The following is a 16,039-nucleotide window of genomic DNA, read 5'->3' as shown; positions in this document are numbered from 1 at the left end:
CTGAATTATACATTAACAAAAAGCTACCCTTTATCACTTCATCATAACAGACTAATTGCCCCCTTTTTGGCTCATGAATACTACTTTTCACTGTGTGGAACTCGGTGAGACAGGTTTGGCCCCTATCCAGTGCACCAAGCTAAAGAAAACATACCCTTTTTATGAAACACTCTCGAGTGTCTTCCCACTAAAAACACCCTTAAAAGTTGCTTTTTCCATCGAGCCCTTGGAGGATGAAAGTTGAGAGTGAAACCACTAGGACACAGAAATGGCTGCCACTATAAACACCTGAAGCTCTAATAGATATTGATTTCTGAAGCCCAACTAAATATCTTCTGAAATTGCTTTGAAACTCCTTCAGTATGGCTTATTAACTACTCTATAATTTTAGCTTATGCGACATTTTGGCTAATTGAAAATGAGTATGAAATGAATGAGTGAATGTGAGTGAAAATGAATGTAGAAATATGTACTTGTGTGGCCACTTGTTACTTGCTTCTAATAAGCTTAAAAATGGTAAATGAAAAACTGATTACAGGATAGGTGAATATTATACAAATTTAGTGAATTGATGAAATATCAAATAGTAATTTCTGTATGAGCTCTACATTTATCTAGCACCAAGGATCTACATGTAGATAACATTGAACCTGCTGAATACCAAAAACACCAATCACATTGGCTATCAAAGCAGCAGCCATAGACAGATTGTCACAATAAGTAAAATCAAATGCAATAATTAAAATTTCTATACTGTATGAGCTATATATGTAACAGGTCTAATTCACTATAAGTTTCTTACCTTACTCTAAGAGCAAAAAATCTATAGATAACTCCGATATTACAAATCAGTTTAGAAAAATAAATCAACATTTGAGCTCGGAATAGCTTTATAGGACCAAATTTTATATGTTAATATCCAAGGGAGGACTATTACAATGTGAACAGCAGGACCTAAAAGAACAGGAGTTCCTAGGTGAACAGCAGGTCCTGAGTGAACAGGAGTTCCTAGGTGAACAGGAAAAGCTAAAAAAAGCAGGACCTAATTTAGATTTAAAATGTGCATAAAAATCATCCATAATAAAAATTTGTCTGCATAGATTGTTTAGGGGCTATAAAAGCCATGTCAAAACTACATATAGATGCTCAAACCAGCGCATAAACAGCCACGACCGTTGTGAAGTCTATGACATGGGAAACTCATGCGTTGCAGCATATCTGCCATAGACATGATGATACAATTGTCTCTCAACATCGACAAGAAGAGAGCTGGCTCCAAGTCGGAAAAAATGAGGGTTAAGCCAAGCATCACCGAGTTCCTCCTTCATCAACGAAAGCCAGACGCAAGCATCCTTAGCTGTGCGAATTCCTCCAGCCGGCTTGAATCCAACCTAAACGACGCAAAGTCCATAAGCACCAAATCTGTTGCTCAAATATCTCCTCCATTGCAAAGAAAGAGTACACTAAGTCGCTGAACATCTGTTATTCATTATCAACCACAGCTAATGGTGTAGCTGAATTCTTGAGATTTATTATTAAACTAACAAGATCTTTAGGATTTACACATCACCAGACACGATTTAAATACTGACCTTGACCCAAGTTCTCTCATAATATTCCCTGATGGCTCTAACCATCACTAGGCCAACAGGGAGAATCGCATTCACTCCTTCCTTACCGGTAGATGTCTTGATGAAGTCAGCTCCTGCACATCAAGCACAGTGTATGTGAGAACACCTGGTATATGATACAGTTGTTAGAACTTGCCTAGCGGGAATGCTAACAAAAACAAGAAAAAACAAACTGACCTGCCATCATACAGACCATGCTGGCTTTGTAGACATTGGTCATAGTTCCACACTCCCCAGTGGCTAAAATGGTCTTCATGTGGGCCTCCCCACACGCCTCCCGCATCTGTCTTACCTCGTCATACACAGCTACAAGGAGAAGTTATACTAGCCATCTATTTTCATCAGAAGATATATTATTGGAAAACAGGCTTGAGGTAACAGGGCGATGAGCAATACTATATAAGGGGTTCACAACTCCACAATAATTTAAAATAAGGTTGTGAATAGCGAGCGCTATATTAATAATCAGATGAAAATAAGCTGCAGAAATATAATGAAATATGTTTAGCTCTTGCCTTTCCAGTTTCCAGAGAGAACATATGGTCTATTGATGACAATATCAATCTCTGTTGCACCTTCCTTGACAGCATACCGGATCTCTTCGAGACGAGTGTGTAGAGGCGTCTGGCCAGCGGGAAAGCCTGTTGCAACTAAACAAGCAAAAAAAGGTAATACATATCAGACAGTCATCAACTTGCTAAAAAACATTTGTTGCTTGGCAACCCGCTTAGCAACCTGATAGGAAACACTGGCTAACGAACAAGCCATAAACGCCATAGCAATACACTAACAAAGATCTGCAGAAAAAGCGCAAAAATGGCAACATCAGCGGATACCAATGCAGGCGATGCTCTGTATACCGTAAACAGATGTGTATCAGCAATATATGCCTGTTGGTCAATGGTCAGCATTTTCAGTGAAGGGAATATGATCATTTTATGAAGTATAAAACAAAATTGACAACCGAGTTATTATAGTATCCTTAACTCTACCGATAACCAATTTCTGATACAGATAATTGTATGTAGCGAGCATCCTACAAGCAGCCTACCTGAAGCGATGGGAATATGTAGACCTCCACACTCCTTGAGGCTCTTAACAACCTCAGAAACTCTGCTCGGGTACACACAGACGGCTCCACAAGTTATCTGTAGGTGTTTCACACCAAGGGCAGTTACTAAATCCTCCCTAATTGGATTCTTTGCCTAAAAGCACATCAGCTGGAAAACATGAACAAGCAACAGGTAAGCAGATGCACACACACAACCTTCTGATAAAAATAATGAAGAGCTTAAATGGACTCGCAGCATTGTCTGTGACATTGTACACTGTGGCAAATGCTGTATATCTAACCATGTGTGTCTATGTCGTGTTTATGTAGTGTATAAGTAGTGTATATGTAGCGTGTATGTAATGTATAGATAGTGTCTAGGTAGCGTATAAGTAGTGTATATGTAGCGTGTATGTAATGTATATGTAGTGTATGTGCAGTGTATACATAGTGTATATATAGTGTATGTGTAGTGTATACATAGTGTATATATAGTGTATGTGCAGTGTATACATAGTGTATATATATAGTGTATGTGTAGTGTATACATAGTGTAGATGTAGTGTATATGTAGTGTATATGTAGTGTATGTGTAGTGTATATGTAGTGTATATGTATATCCAGACCGAGCCTGTGTCTCACATAAGTAGCACGTAATAGCTTGTTAGTCGAAGATTTAAACAGCAAACCTTATAACACAGTCGCTGTACATTGACACTTGTATCATCACCAGCCAGAGTTGTGAGGTCAATGCATGCTGCTGCCTTGAGTAACCAGGCTGCCTAAAAGGAAGATCAAAAATAACTCTACAAATATCACTATGAAATATATTATATGGAGTGTTGGGTTTAGATATGCAAACAAATTTAAACAGTACATTTCAGCACCACTGCTCGATTTTAAACTTTATTTTCAGTGATCTAAATACAGTCAAACATGGATAACTCGACACATGGATAACTCGACACATGGATAACTCGCCCACGGATAGCTCGAACACATGGATAACTCACCCACGGATAGCTCGAACACATGGATAACTCGTCCACGGATAGCTCGAACACATGGATAACTCACCCACGGATAGCTCGAACACATGGATAACTCGTCCACGGATAGCTCGAACACATGGATAACTCATCCACGGATAGCTCGAACACCAGGTTAACTCGCCCACGGATAGCTCGAACACATGGTTAACTCGAACGGTTTCTTTAGTCCATTCCCACGTAATCATAAATTGCTATAGATAACTCGAACTCAACACTGTTAACTCGAACTGTTTTTTGCTCAACGGCTACCGAAACGGTTGTTATCGCTTTAGAAAATCACTTTATTCCAAGCTATAGAGGTAAACCTCAACTTTTAGTAATTCATAAGCGTCGTTATTACCACCATCGGCAAAATATTTTTGTCAACGACTTTTCTAAAGGTTTGGTGAAATTTGATTTACACCAAACATCCGCTTAGCGATCGCCCTTCGGAAGCAAGGTAAAGTGAGGTAATCTTTGCATAAACTTCAAGAAAAATCGGCAAAATTGATCGTGGGTAAAACGCTTAAAAGAAAAAGATGTCTTTTCTTTTGAGCATTTCAACAACGATCAAGTTTTGCCAATGTCAATCTAAAAAACGTCCTGGCAATAACATCACCTCAAACAACAAACCAATTTCAAGTGATAGAAAAATATCTATACTTTTTGATAAAAACGATTTTAACTTTACATTAGAAGCATTTAATTTGAAACAAGCCATTTGTGCTTGTGATTTATATTATAGTTTGTATATGTACATGAATCTACTAATAAATAAGTAAATACATGGACTTGTGCTCTGATAACTTGAACGCTCTGATAATTCGAACACTTTCGCTCGGTCCCGTGAAGTTCGAGTTATCCATGTTTGACTGTATCTTTAGGGTAGTCATCAGTTTGTTTTTAGATTTACTCTGGTTGAAAATGGGTATCTAAGTACATGTATACCCATACCTATACCCATACATATACCCGTACATATACCCGTAAGTATACCCGTAAGCCCACAATGTTTTGTAGATATTTATTGACACAACAAACAAAAGAACATGCTTTTCAAAAACTAGCAGTATAGCCAGTATAAAATTTCAAATTAGCAAAGTTTCAAATAAATCAATAATTATAAATTTATCTGAGTCAACTCTGAATTAAGTTTTCTAAAGGCTTTGTATGACATGCCTATGACCTTGGCTGTCCACTCATTAATTGGCAACTATATGAAGAGAAGCCTCACCTGCCACTTCTTCTTCACAGTCCTTCTTGTGCCAAGTGTGGCTGCTCGAGCCTTCACAGCAGGTAAATTGATTTTCACATCTTTAATCCAACTTTCATCTGGAGACAATGAAGTAATTTAATTGGAGAAAAAGTCCCACAATTATGCTCGGTGCCGCAGAGAGTCGGCAACATATGTTAAGTGCTTTACTGTACTACTGGTGTCAGGTCGTGGGCAAAAAATCTGATTAGAATTATAAATCATGTTTACAAAATATTAGTAAGACCTTAAAAGCTTATTCTTCTGACTTTTGATGGGTCTAAATATGAAATCAACAGAGTCGTATTGAAGTTCAGCCTTAATGTTTCGTCTTTTCTTCTCGAAAGAAGGCAATTAGATAAGTCTCTATTTCCTCTGTACAGGTAATTAGATAAGTCTCTATTTCCTCTGTACAGGCAATTAGATAAGTCTCTATTTCCTCTGTACAGGTAATTAGATAAGTCTCTATTTCCTCTGTACAGGCAATTAGATAAGTCTCTATTTCCTCTGTACAGGTAATTAGATAAGTCTCTATTTCTTCTGTACAGGCAATTAGATAAGTCTCTATTTCTTCTGTACAGGCAATTAGATAAGTCTCTATTTCCTCTGTACAGGCAATTAGATAAGTCTCTATTTCCTCTGTACAAGCAATTAGATAAGTCTCTATTTCCTCTGTTCAGGCAATTGGATAAGTTTCTATTTCCTCTGTACAGGCGATTAGATAAGTCTCTATTTCCTCTGTACAGGTAATTAGATAAGTCTCTACTTCCTCTGTACAGGCAATTAGATAAGTCTCTATTTCCTCTGTACAGGCAATTAGATAAGTCTCTATTTCCTCTGTACAGGTAATTAGATAAGTCTCTATTTCCTCTGTACAGGCAATTAGATAAGTCTCTATTTCCTCTGTACAGGTAATTAGATAAGTCTCTATTTCTTCTGTACAGGCAATTAGATAAGTCTCTATTTCTTCTGTACAGGCAATTAGATAAGTCTCTATTTCCTCTGTACAGGCAATTAGATAAGTCTCTATTTCCTCTGTACAGGCAATTAGATAAGTCTCTATTTCCTCTGTACAGGCAATAAAGGAAATGACGAAAAAGTAAAAAACTCATCAAGTTCTTTTGTAGCAAAACTACAGGCATTTGCAGAGCTGCAAGCCTTCAAACATTAAAAAACCACTACAGCGAGCAAGGGCTAAAGACAAAATTATACCTTATATATGTACAATATACATTAGTAAATTCTATGTACAGCATCTGACATGCAATATGTGCCATAATAAGAGCAGTGTCTATCTGTCTGAAGCCATGCTAAGGGCATTAGAAAAGATTGCTTTGCACAGGAATCAAACCCTGGGCTTCAGATTCACAAGCATACAGACTACCATTACACCACTCAGTCATCTTACAACTATGCAGGATAATTCTCAATATACTGATGACGCATGACAATCTCTTACTGTGCATGGAACTGGCAAGCGTACTGGTATATATAATTTACTAGCTGTACTACCCGTCGTTGCTCAGGTCATAAAAAAGTCTTTAAAAAAAAGAAAAAAATTATTTTCATTTAAAAATTAACAAACAAAAAAATTCGCCATTCTAACTTTCAAATTACATATCATGAGAAAAGTGTAGTGGTGTAGCAGTGTACTTGTATTTGTACAAACTACATATCATAAGAAAAGTGTAGTTTTGTAGAAGTGTATTTGTATTTGTGTAGTTGAAATAAATTAGGAGAGAAAATAATAACAACTGTAAAGGTTTTCAAACTTTGTCAAACAACTGTAACTTTTAAACTTCATAACTTGAATGAAGTGTTTCGTTGAAATAAATTAGTAGGAAAAATAAAAATTTAAAGGTGTTAAAAGTAAATGTGAAATCTTTAGCTAGTAACGGCTAAAAGTAAAGAGAAAGTAAGTCTGTTTTGCTACGATTACAATAAAAAATTATTTGGTATACAATTATATGATTTTAGTTCGTTTCAGTGTTGGCATGCAAAAATTGGCATGGCAATTTTCGCATGCCAGTGTTGGCCTGCGAAAATATCGTAGGCTATAGACGCACATAAAGTGGCATAGAAACCCATAGTAACTATCTACTGCAATCACCTCCTGGTAAAAATCATCATAATTAAAAAATAGTAACAAAATAACAGTTACCTTAGTAACTATAGGTACCTACAATGACTTCAGCGCATTTTGTGGTTATGATCTGCAAGATAATATAACATTACAATGTACTACGTGGAGAGTTCTTACCTTCGAGACAGACATGTAATATAAACGTTGAATCTAACCTAAATGAATTTAGCTTACTAAACACATACTTGACAGAGGTTTTGATATGCATTTTAGTAAACTTCAAACTGTTAACTAAAATTTTATTATTCATCCATTTGCGAATCCATTTTTACCATAACGAATATCGCTGAATTCACCATGGCGAGCATTGTATATCTCTTAATAGCGTATATAACCAGTACACAAATCGCCAAATTTTAATATCAAGAGAAATTATTGATGATATCGTTTGGCCGAAAAAAAATTCACCCTAACGAAAAAACAACGCATCGTAAATCGTGGGCGCAACGCGCAAATAATCCGTCTTTTAGCGTGTGCATACGCTATATGGTATATGATAGTGACTTTGATCAACACGCCTTGTATAACTCAGTGGTAGAGCGCGTAGATTAAAAAATTGCGGTTGCAATCTTTATGAGTTCAAATGCATCAGAATGTGAAATTCTAATTCCAAGATTTAATAGCTATAGCTGGACACGCACGCGCACACACATACACACACATTCATACACACTTTGAGAAATGTATGTATATACAGATTAAGCCCTTGTCTTAATCCAAAAGTAATTTGAAAAACAGCCTAAATTGGTTCAGACATTTCTAACACAGCATGAATATCTAAACCAGTGCAAACGATATTGTCACACATTTACCAAAAGATAATCACAGTGATATGCCACTTAGTATTTGAATTAGTCACATACCCCACAGACCAATCTAAGGACATGCCACTACCTGGTGAAAGTAGCATAGTGCATATATAGCACCTGACATGAGTCTAAAAACTTATGAGTTTTAGCACAAGTCAGTTAAACAAAAATACACTTTTTCTCCATTGACAAAAGTAAAACCTGACCTGATGTAAAAAGGGGAGTTAAATACCCTGGCATGGATCTTGAGGGTTTCAGGATTGAACAGTTTTTAACAAAAATGTATTTTCCTTTAACTATACAATAGACTGCGTAAAAATATTCTCTCGAAGATTCAATGGAGGTGTAATGATGCAAGAATGCTTGTTTTTTTTTAAAGATGAAGGTTATAAATCTAGCTACAACTTAACCTGTTGGCTATGAATTTGCATACATACCTGCCAACTCTCACGCATTGGGCGTGATACTCACGCAATCACCCCGAAGAAAAAAAATGCGTGAGATTTTTGCCCCAATTTCCACAATTTTATATATACTATCATTGATACATCAATTGCCCCAAAACCAAATCTCACGCATTGCCCCACTTTGGGTTGGCAGGTCTGTTTGCATATCAACTTCTTACAGCAATAATTGTGTGCACTAAAAACTATTCTTCTCAACGTTTATTTCGTTTTTACGCTCTTCAAGTTAACTCGTCTCTATGATCTGCATAGCCGGCACGAACGTGTACTCTTTGCACTAGTCAACAAATCTGCAGCACCGGAAGCTATCACAGAATTTAAAGAAAAATGGTAGGTAGCAGTGCATTTAAATTATTTGCAACGCACATAAAAACTGCTTACCCCATTCAACGCCTTGATTTCGCTCAGACATCGTTACAAATATAATTAAACAAAGTAATGTGAAAAATTAAGATTTTATGTCGTAGCTGCGTCTTGCAAACTCCGGAAACACATTTTCTTTTCGTGGGCGCTAATCTTATTGTTTATCATATATAGCCTATGTTTCAAACATAAATTTCATAAATGTTATCAAGTACAATCATGCAAATTTATACCGCAAAAGCACGGTCTTAGTTGCTGACGCATTGACCGTGTATACCTGTTCCGCAGAATTTAAATCAGACGTCGCTCGCCCGCCTGCGCTATTCTATCAGTTTACACGTTGCTAGACAAAAGTTAGAAAGAGACGTGATAGCAAGTATCAATTATAATTCTGGATTTTGAAAACGTTGAAACTAACGGTCATTCAAAACTACGGAACCGTTCAATAATAGTGAGTACTATAGATCGTTTCATGCGCATTTTTCAAAAGAACATTTTAGGCGCTGTCTAGTAATTATTTCAAAAAGATTAAAATATTTTACAAGGATTTTGTTCAAAGTTACCTAGAAAGCGTAAAAATACAGTTCCCTGGTAAAAATACAGTATTTGCTAGTTAAAGAGACTGATACTGCTTTCAAACTTCTAGGCTCTTATTATGTAGTCACTCTTGGATAAAGCGGAAAGCTTTATAAAAACACCATTTGCTTAGAATTTTGAGCAGGTCACTTTACTTAACGGTAAATTCTAAAGGACACGCCACTACTCAGTAAAGATTGTTAATTAACATTTGTACAACAGCATTAATCATGTTATCAATAACGTGGTTGTTTGCCAATATTTTTTGTTAGTGGGTTGTCATTGTAGTTCAAGTTTATATCCATATGTGCCTACACATGCATACATACTGTAAGACCATTGGACATTATGGCAATATTTTCGAAGTTTCTTAATTTGATAGCTAGTACTGTATAAAGTTTTAGTAGAAGATTTTGCAATTGTTGGAAATTTGAGAAATTTGCAAAAATTAGTAGACATTTCAGAGTTTGGGTTTCAATACTTCATTTGCTGAATTTCTGTTCATGTATAGCAAAAATAGTTGGCCTAAAATCACTTCTGACCTGCTCCATTGTTACCATGTTCAAAGAAACAGAATGAATTTGCTGTTCTCAAATTAATTCAGTATTGCAACACTGGGAGGCTGGTTTAAAAAACTTTCGGATGCAATTGGGCCTGTGTAACCAGTCAAATACTTTTTCAATGATTTTCTATTGCTTAGCTCCATATTGCGTATATGTTGCAATGTTCAAAGTTTACAATCTCGACGTCTATATTTATCATTAATATTGACTCAGTAGTCCCTGAAATTAAAAATATGTTTTCATTATCCTAATGCTATAGTTATATATGTAACATTTCAGTGACACAAGCTGTATTCACAGCATGTATTACTTGCCATTTCATTGTAATATCTAAACTTACTTGGGCGTTCTAGTTTAGTAGGCCCATACAACTATGTTTTTTCAGTTGTTTGGTCTTGAACATTCCATAACATTGAAGGGACTATAATCCATTCTGTAATTTGTCATATGATCTTACTAGGTTTGAAGTGGTCAGTGTTTGGTAAAGTAAACTTTGTTTGCTCATTGTTATCAGGCTGTTTTTATTCATGATTAATTATCACTTTAATTGTCTGAGGATGGGCATTCTTCATCATTTACTTATGCGCCTGAAAAGAGCCAAATATAATTTGTAGGTGTTTAGTTTGAGATTGGAGATTGTTTGTAGCTTGAGCTATGAAAACATGTGAAAGTGTCTCTTGTTTCCTATAATTCACTGCTTTTCTACAGCATCATTTGTTTTTAGCAGGAAGATTCACTGGTCTGAGTTAAGAGTAGAAGCAAAGCATGTCAGACATTTGCAGTATCGACATTAGCTAATCATTAACGGTGAGTAATAGCTACTAGTGAAACACTTGAAATTTGGCATGTTTTGGTGCGGGGAGCTATGCGGCGCTCTATTGGAGTTTCTGCATTGAGACACTTTTGTTTAAAATTAGCTTGTTTGGAGATGTAAGTTGGTGTAACAGAAGAGGCTTTTTCACCAACATATTATTAGGATGGGCAGGTGGAAGGTAGATTTCAGTCAAGTTTTATTTGACTAACATTTTTTAATAAAGATTATTGCATTTCTATGGTCTTCCGAGCATACCAGTTTAACAACAGTTACTTCGCCTTATTGTTTTTATGGGCTTATAGCGTTTTCTATCAATGGCAGCAGTCACTGTTAAGGCAGCATATGAAAATCAAACAATAGCATTACTTAGACCAGTAAGTTGTAATAATGATGAAGCTATCGGCAATTCTACAATGTCTGGCTGTTTTCCAGAAATAGTTGTGTTACAAATTAGTAAAAGCTCTACATATTTTTTGATTTTCCATTTAATTCCATAAGTTGTTTGTTAACATGTTGCTCATAAATTATATATACAACTATTTTACCTTATGTCAACTCAAATCAATATTAGCTGTTTTGATGTCATACTTTGAAAGGTTCAGTATTAAGGCAACCTTGCTGTAGCGGATGTACTAGCTCCCAGTTGTGCTCTTCTATCAGCCTTGACGATATCACGACTACTTTTAGGGAAAACTTAACCACTGTCTGCCGCCTCTTTTCATTGAATGACCCAATAGATTACATATAGGTATAGCTCGAACTGGGTATTTAATGCACAAGCATTTTAGTGTATTTTAAATAGAATGTATCTTGAATCATGCCTATTTATCCGGTGAGGGGTATCTTGTCATTCTATTTGAACAATATATAACAACAGCTGGTGGATCTTGTAAACATTGCTTTAGCGCTAAACATAGTACTTGCTGTCGGTGATGATATCTTAAGCTAACTCAGGTCTCATTGTAAAATTCATGGCACGCGCGCGCACACACACACATCCAGTCTTGATATTAAATTATGTATCATATAGACTTGCTTAAACTTTTTACCTTTAGCAGAGGTTACTAGGGGTCAGCCATTACGTCTCACAATAGGAAGGAGAACATTAAAAATGTATCTACTCGTAGGTAACTGCCCCCTCTAGTGGTTGAAAATGTATAGCCTATGTTCTTCTCATTCACCTTAACAATGGTGGGAGGGATTACAAAACAAAAGCAATATCTTCTTCATCATGTTGCAAATGTTAAATTTTATTTCCATATAATTCAGAACTTCAAATATATTTACATAGACTAAGCAGACTGGCAATCCAAGATGACAAGTTGCTGTCTGTTTGTTAATTTGGATACAAACATTTCTTTAAAATTGTCAGCATGTCACCAAACTAAGGAATGACTCAAGTCCTTAAAATGTCAAATGAGAAAATTATCAAAGTTTAGAGAAGATGAATTTGGAGTCAGGAATATGATTTGATGCTAGTTGCTAGCGGTAGTTGCTTTAAGTTGTTTAGAGAGATAGTAGTTAACAATGATAACTTAACTCTCTAGTGAACATACAGCGTGTTGAAAATCGATCCTCATGTCTACATCAAACCTTATACATCAACATGTCTCTTATAGTAGACCAAGTCTCTTGTACCGCAGCCAAGGGCATAAATCAACATGTCTCTTATAGTAGACCAAGTCTCTTGTACTGAAGCCAAGGGCAAAATCACTCACTGACAGTATTTCAGTATTGGTGGAATCCGCCCATGTTTCTTCGTTCCACAAGAAGTTACATGTATAAAAAGCGTAATAAGCTTATTGCGGTCGGTCGGCATCAAACACATTGCTGCTGACTGGGCTAATGCTCCAGATGAACATAATACAGTTTAATTAATTGGCAAGTCAATTCAGGTAATTCCACTGGTGAAGTACTACACTGCCCTGGCAAAGGAGTTCAAAGAACGAAGGTGTAACCTTTGGGTAAAGGGTGAATGGCGGTGATTACGGGCTCTCTGTCTAAGGTCATATGAAAAGCTGTGCAATCTGTTCTAGCGCAGTTTCATAGCAGCAATGCAACTTCACTGGCAAGTTACTGCTTTCAAATCTTTTGAATTCTTATTTACTTTGGCAAAGCCTAAGAAGGTTTACCCAAGATTTTACTCGACTTGCATTCAGTTTCCTTTTATTAAACATATTCCTCTTCATTTTACTGCAGCCATAGCTTTGTCAGTGGTTACTTATCTCGTGTCATGTGTATGACAAAATGACAAGAGTAAAGAAAGAGCATACTAGATACAATCTAAATACAATCTAATTTCTCTAATAAGTTGACAATTGCTTTCATTGGTTTCTCAACTGACTTCATAGTTTATCTTGGCCAATCCTTGCTTCAGCTATAATTTCACGAGCAATCACTGTCGAATGGTCTACCACTTATTTTATCAGAAGCCTGTAATGCAATACAGGCATTACTTCTATTAGTCATTAGACTATGGTTGAAACAAGTAAAGACAACTTCTCAATAAGATCTTTTAATTTAGATATGATGCTGTAAAACATTGAGATATCTAATAGAGTAGTTGTATTGCTATCTGAAGTTCATATCCTGAAATATGTCTAGTGGAGTGGTTGTGTTGCTATCTGAAGTTTATATACTGAGATATGTCTAGTAGAGTAGTTGTATTGCTATCTGAAGTTTATATACTGAGATATGTCTAGTAGAGTAGTTGTGTTGCTATCTGAAGTTTATACACTGAAATATGTCTAGTAAAGCAGTTGTATTGCTATCTGAAGTTTATATACTGAGATATGTCTAGTAGAGTAGTTGTATTGCTATCTGAAGTTTATATACTGAAATATGTCTAGTGGAGTGGTTGTGTTGCTATCTGAAGTTTATACACTGAAATATGTCTAGTAAAGCAGTTGTATTGCTATCTGAAGTTTATATACTGAGATATGTCTAGTAAAGCAGTTGTATTGCTATCTGAAGTTTATATACTGAGATATGTCTAGTAGAGCAGTTGTATTGCTATCTGAAGTTCATACACTGAGATATGTCTAGTAGAGCAGTTGTATTGCTATCTGAAGTTTATATACTGAGATATGTCTAGTAGAGCAGTTGTATTGCTATCTGAAGTTCATACACTGAGATATGTCTAGTAGAGCAGTTGTATTGCTATCTGAAGTTTATATACTGAGATATGTCTAGTAGAGTAGTTGTATTGCTATCTGAAGTTTATATACTGAGATATGTCTAGTAGAGCAGTTGTATTGCTATCTGAAGTTCATACACTGAGATATGTCTAGTAGAGCAGTTGTATTGCTATCTGAAGTTTATATACTGAGATATGTCTAGTAGAGTAGTTGTATTGCTATCTGAAGTTCATACACTGAGATATGTCTAGTAGAGCAGTTGTATTGCTATCTGAAGTTCATACACTGAGATATGTCTAGTAGAGCAGTTGTATTGCTATCTGAAGTTTATATACTGAGATATGTCTAGTAGAGCAGTTGTATTGCTATCTGAAGTTCATACACTGAGATATGTCTAGTAGAGCAGTTGTATTGCTATCTGAAGTTTATATACTGAGATATGTCTAGTAGAGTAGTTGTATTGCTATCTGAAGTTTATATACTGAGATATGTCTAGTAGAGCAGTTGTATTGCTATCTGAAGTTCATACACTGAGATATGTCTAGTAGAGCAGTTGTATTGCTATCTGAAGTTTATATACTGAGATATGTCTAGTAGAGTAGTTGTATTGCTATCTGAAGTTCATACACTGAAATATGTCTAGTAAAGCAGTTGTATTGCTATCTGAAGTTCACACACTGAAATATGTCTAGTAGAGCAGTTGTGTTGTTATTCGGAGTACTGCCAACAATAAATTCTACGTAATGTAGGTTATTGCGGCTGGTTTGTAATTTGAGAGTCATCATTTAAGGATATCAAGATAAAACTCTAGCATATGGCTATGACTGCAGTAGTTGCATCTACTGTTTCTCTAAATCAAAACTGCACATCTGATCCAGAGTTGGCTACTGAGGGACTTTGGTTTTGTCAGATGTTACATAAATCTGTATAAAAGACTCTCCTACAATGTAAATTATCTGTTCTGAGAACGTTTGTCATAGAGATTTTACGTTATACAAACCGTAAAATACGTGTATATTGCTAAATGCATTCCAAGATCTTCCCAAATTCACCTCTTTGTCCCTTCAAAATGGGACAAACTAAACTTCACTTTTTTATTTAATAACAGTACAAGGTCAGGATATTATTGGTTTGTATCGACAACCTTTCTCTTTCTCATTGCTATCTCTTTGGATTAGGGTCAGTGATGACAGTAATTTCACTATATCAAGTATTACTCGGGTTATTCAAAGTTGATTTGAGTATATAGTGTAATATGATTTTTAAGGTAGGAAAGCTGCGTGAGTATTCCTGATCCTGTACTCTACCTGTAGGGGCACATGTTTAGCTAACAGCCAATGACCACAATGTGCAGTTTGTTAGTTATACCAATCACTTGACTATTTTCAATAATGTATGCACTTTGCTAGCAACCATTTCACTCAACCTCTCAAGATAAAACATATTGCTGAAATTCCTATCGCTATTATATTGCACTGGCTGGGTTGGAAGCTTACATAACCTGGTTGCAGTTTGTAGAAATATATCATTATTCTATGTCTCAATTTAAGTGAAACGGTTGCAGAAGGAGGAAAGCATCAGCTTAGACTGCCACTATTAAAGCACCAGCTTACACTGTCACTAGTATAACACTAGCTCAGGCTGTCACTAGTAAAACACCAGCTCAGACTGTCACTAGTAAAGCCCCTGCTCATACTGTCACTGGTAAAGCACTAGCTCAGACTGTCACTAGTAAAGCATCAGTTCAGACTCTCACTGGTAAAGCATTAGTTCAGACTGCCACTGGTAAAGTACCAGCTCAGACTGTCACTTGTAAAGTACCAGCTCAGGCTGTCACTCGTAAAGCATCAGCTCTAAATGATAACTAATACTATCATTGCAAGATGCACATATAACTTTGCATATCAAACCTAAACATATGGCATGCATGTTTAGGTTTTGAAGTTTGATATCTCTTGCTAAAGGCATTGTCCGTTTGTAGTAGATCAGAATTATGACACAGCGTTTTGCTGTCTGCCAGATACCCTTTCTTTTTAGTGAATAAGGAAGAGTCATCAACAGTCTTTTCAATGGCTTTTAGTCTTAAGCTAGGGGAACTTTAGTTCTGGGCAAGTGTAAACCACAGTTCTAGTTTAAACATTGACAATCTGCTTGCCAGTGAAACTCTGGCCATGTATTCATTCTCAGCTAATCAAATTACTCACG

At 36.1% G+C, this 16,039-nt stretch overlaps 1 protein-coding gene across 1 annotated transcript; it reads right to left on the bottom strand.

Annotated features, from left to right (window-relative positions):
- Positions 1-543: 543 nt before the first annotated feature.
- Positions 544-8,888, bottom strand: LOC137403776 (deoxyribose-phosphate aldolase-like). The gene is made up of 8 exons (XM_068089814.1): positions 8,763-8,888; positions 4,948-5,045; positions 3,372-3,464; positions 2,683-2,836; positions 2,147-2,281; positions 1,809-1,937; positions 1,593-1,705; positions 544-1,391 (listed from the first exon to the last, which is right to left on the bottom strand). Exons 1-8 carry the CDS (start codon positions 8,791-8,793, stop codon positions 1,185-1,187), a joined length of 960 nt encoding a protein of 319 aa, XP_067945915.1. The 5' UTR covers positions 8,794-8,888; the 3' UTR covers positions 544-1,184.
- Positions 8,889-16,039: the final 7,151 nt, after the last annotated feature.

This window comes from Watersipora subatra, chromosome 9 (assembly GCF_963576615.1).
Source record: "Watersipora subatra chromosome 9, tzWatSuba1.1, whole genome shotgun sequence".
In the NCBI taxonomy this organism is placed as follows: Eukaryota; Metazoa; Bryozoa; class Gymnolaemata; order Cheilostomatida; family Watersiporidae; genus Watersipora; species Watersipora subatra.
This window is presented reverse-complemented; position numbering and strand designations above follow the sequence as displayed.

Bases quoted from the DNA above. Each gene is read 5' to 3' on its own strand.
- LOC137403776 (XM_068089814.1), bottom strand. From the start codon at position 8,793: ATGTCTGAGCGAAATCAAGGCGTTGAATGGG. The intron at 3,465-4,947 runs GTGAGGCTTCTC...TCTTCCTTTTAG, and splicing joins CTGTGAAGAAGAAGTGGCAG to GCAGCCTGGTTACTCAAGGC. The intron at 2,837-3,371 runs GTTTGCTGTTTA...ATGTGCTTTTAG, and splicing joins TACAGCGACTGTGTTATAAG to GCAAAGAATCCAATTAGGGA.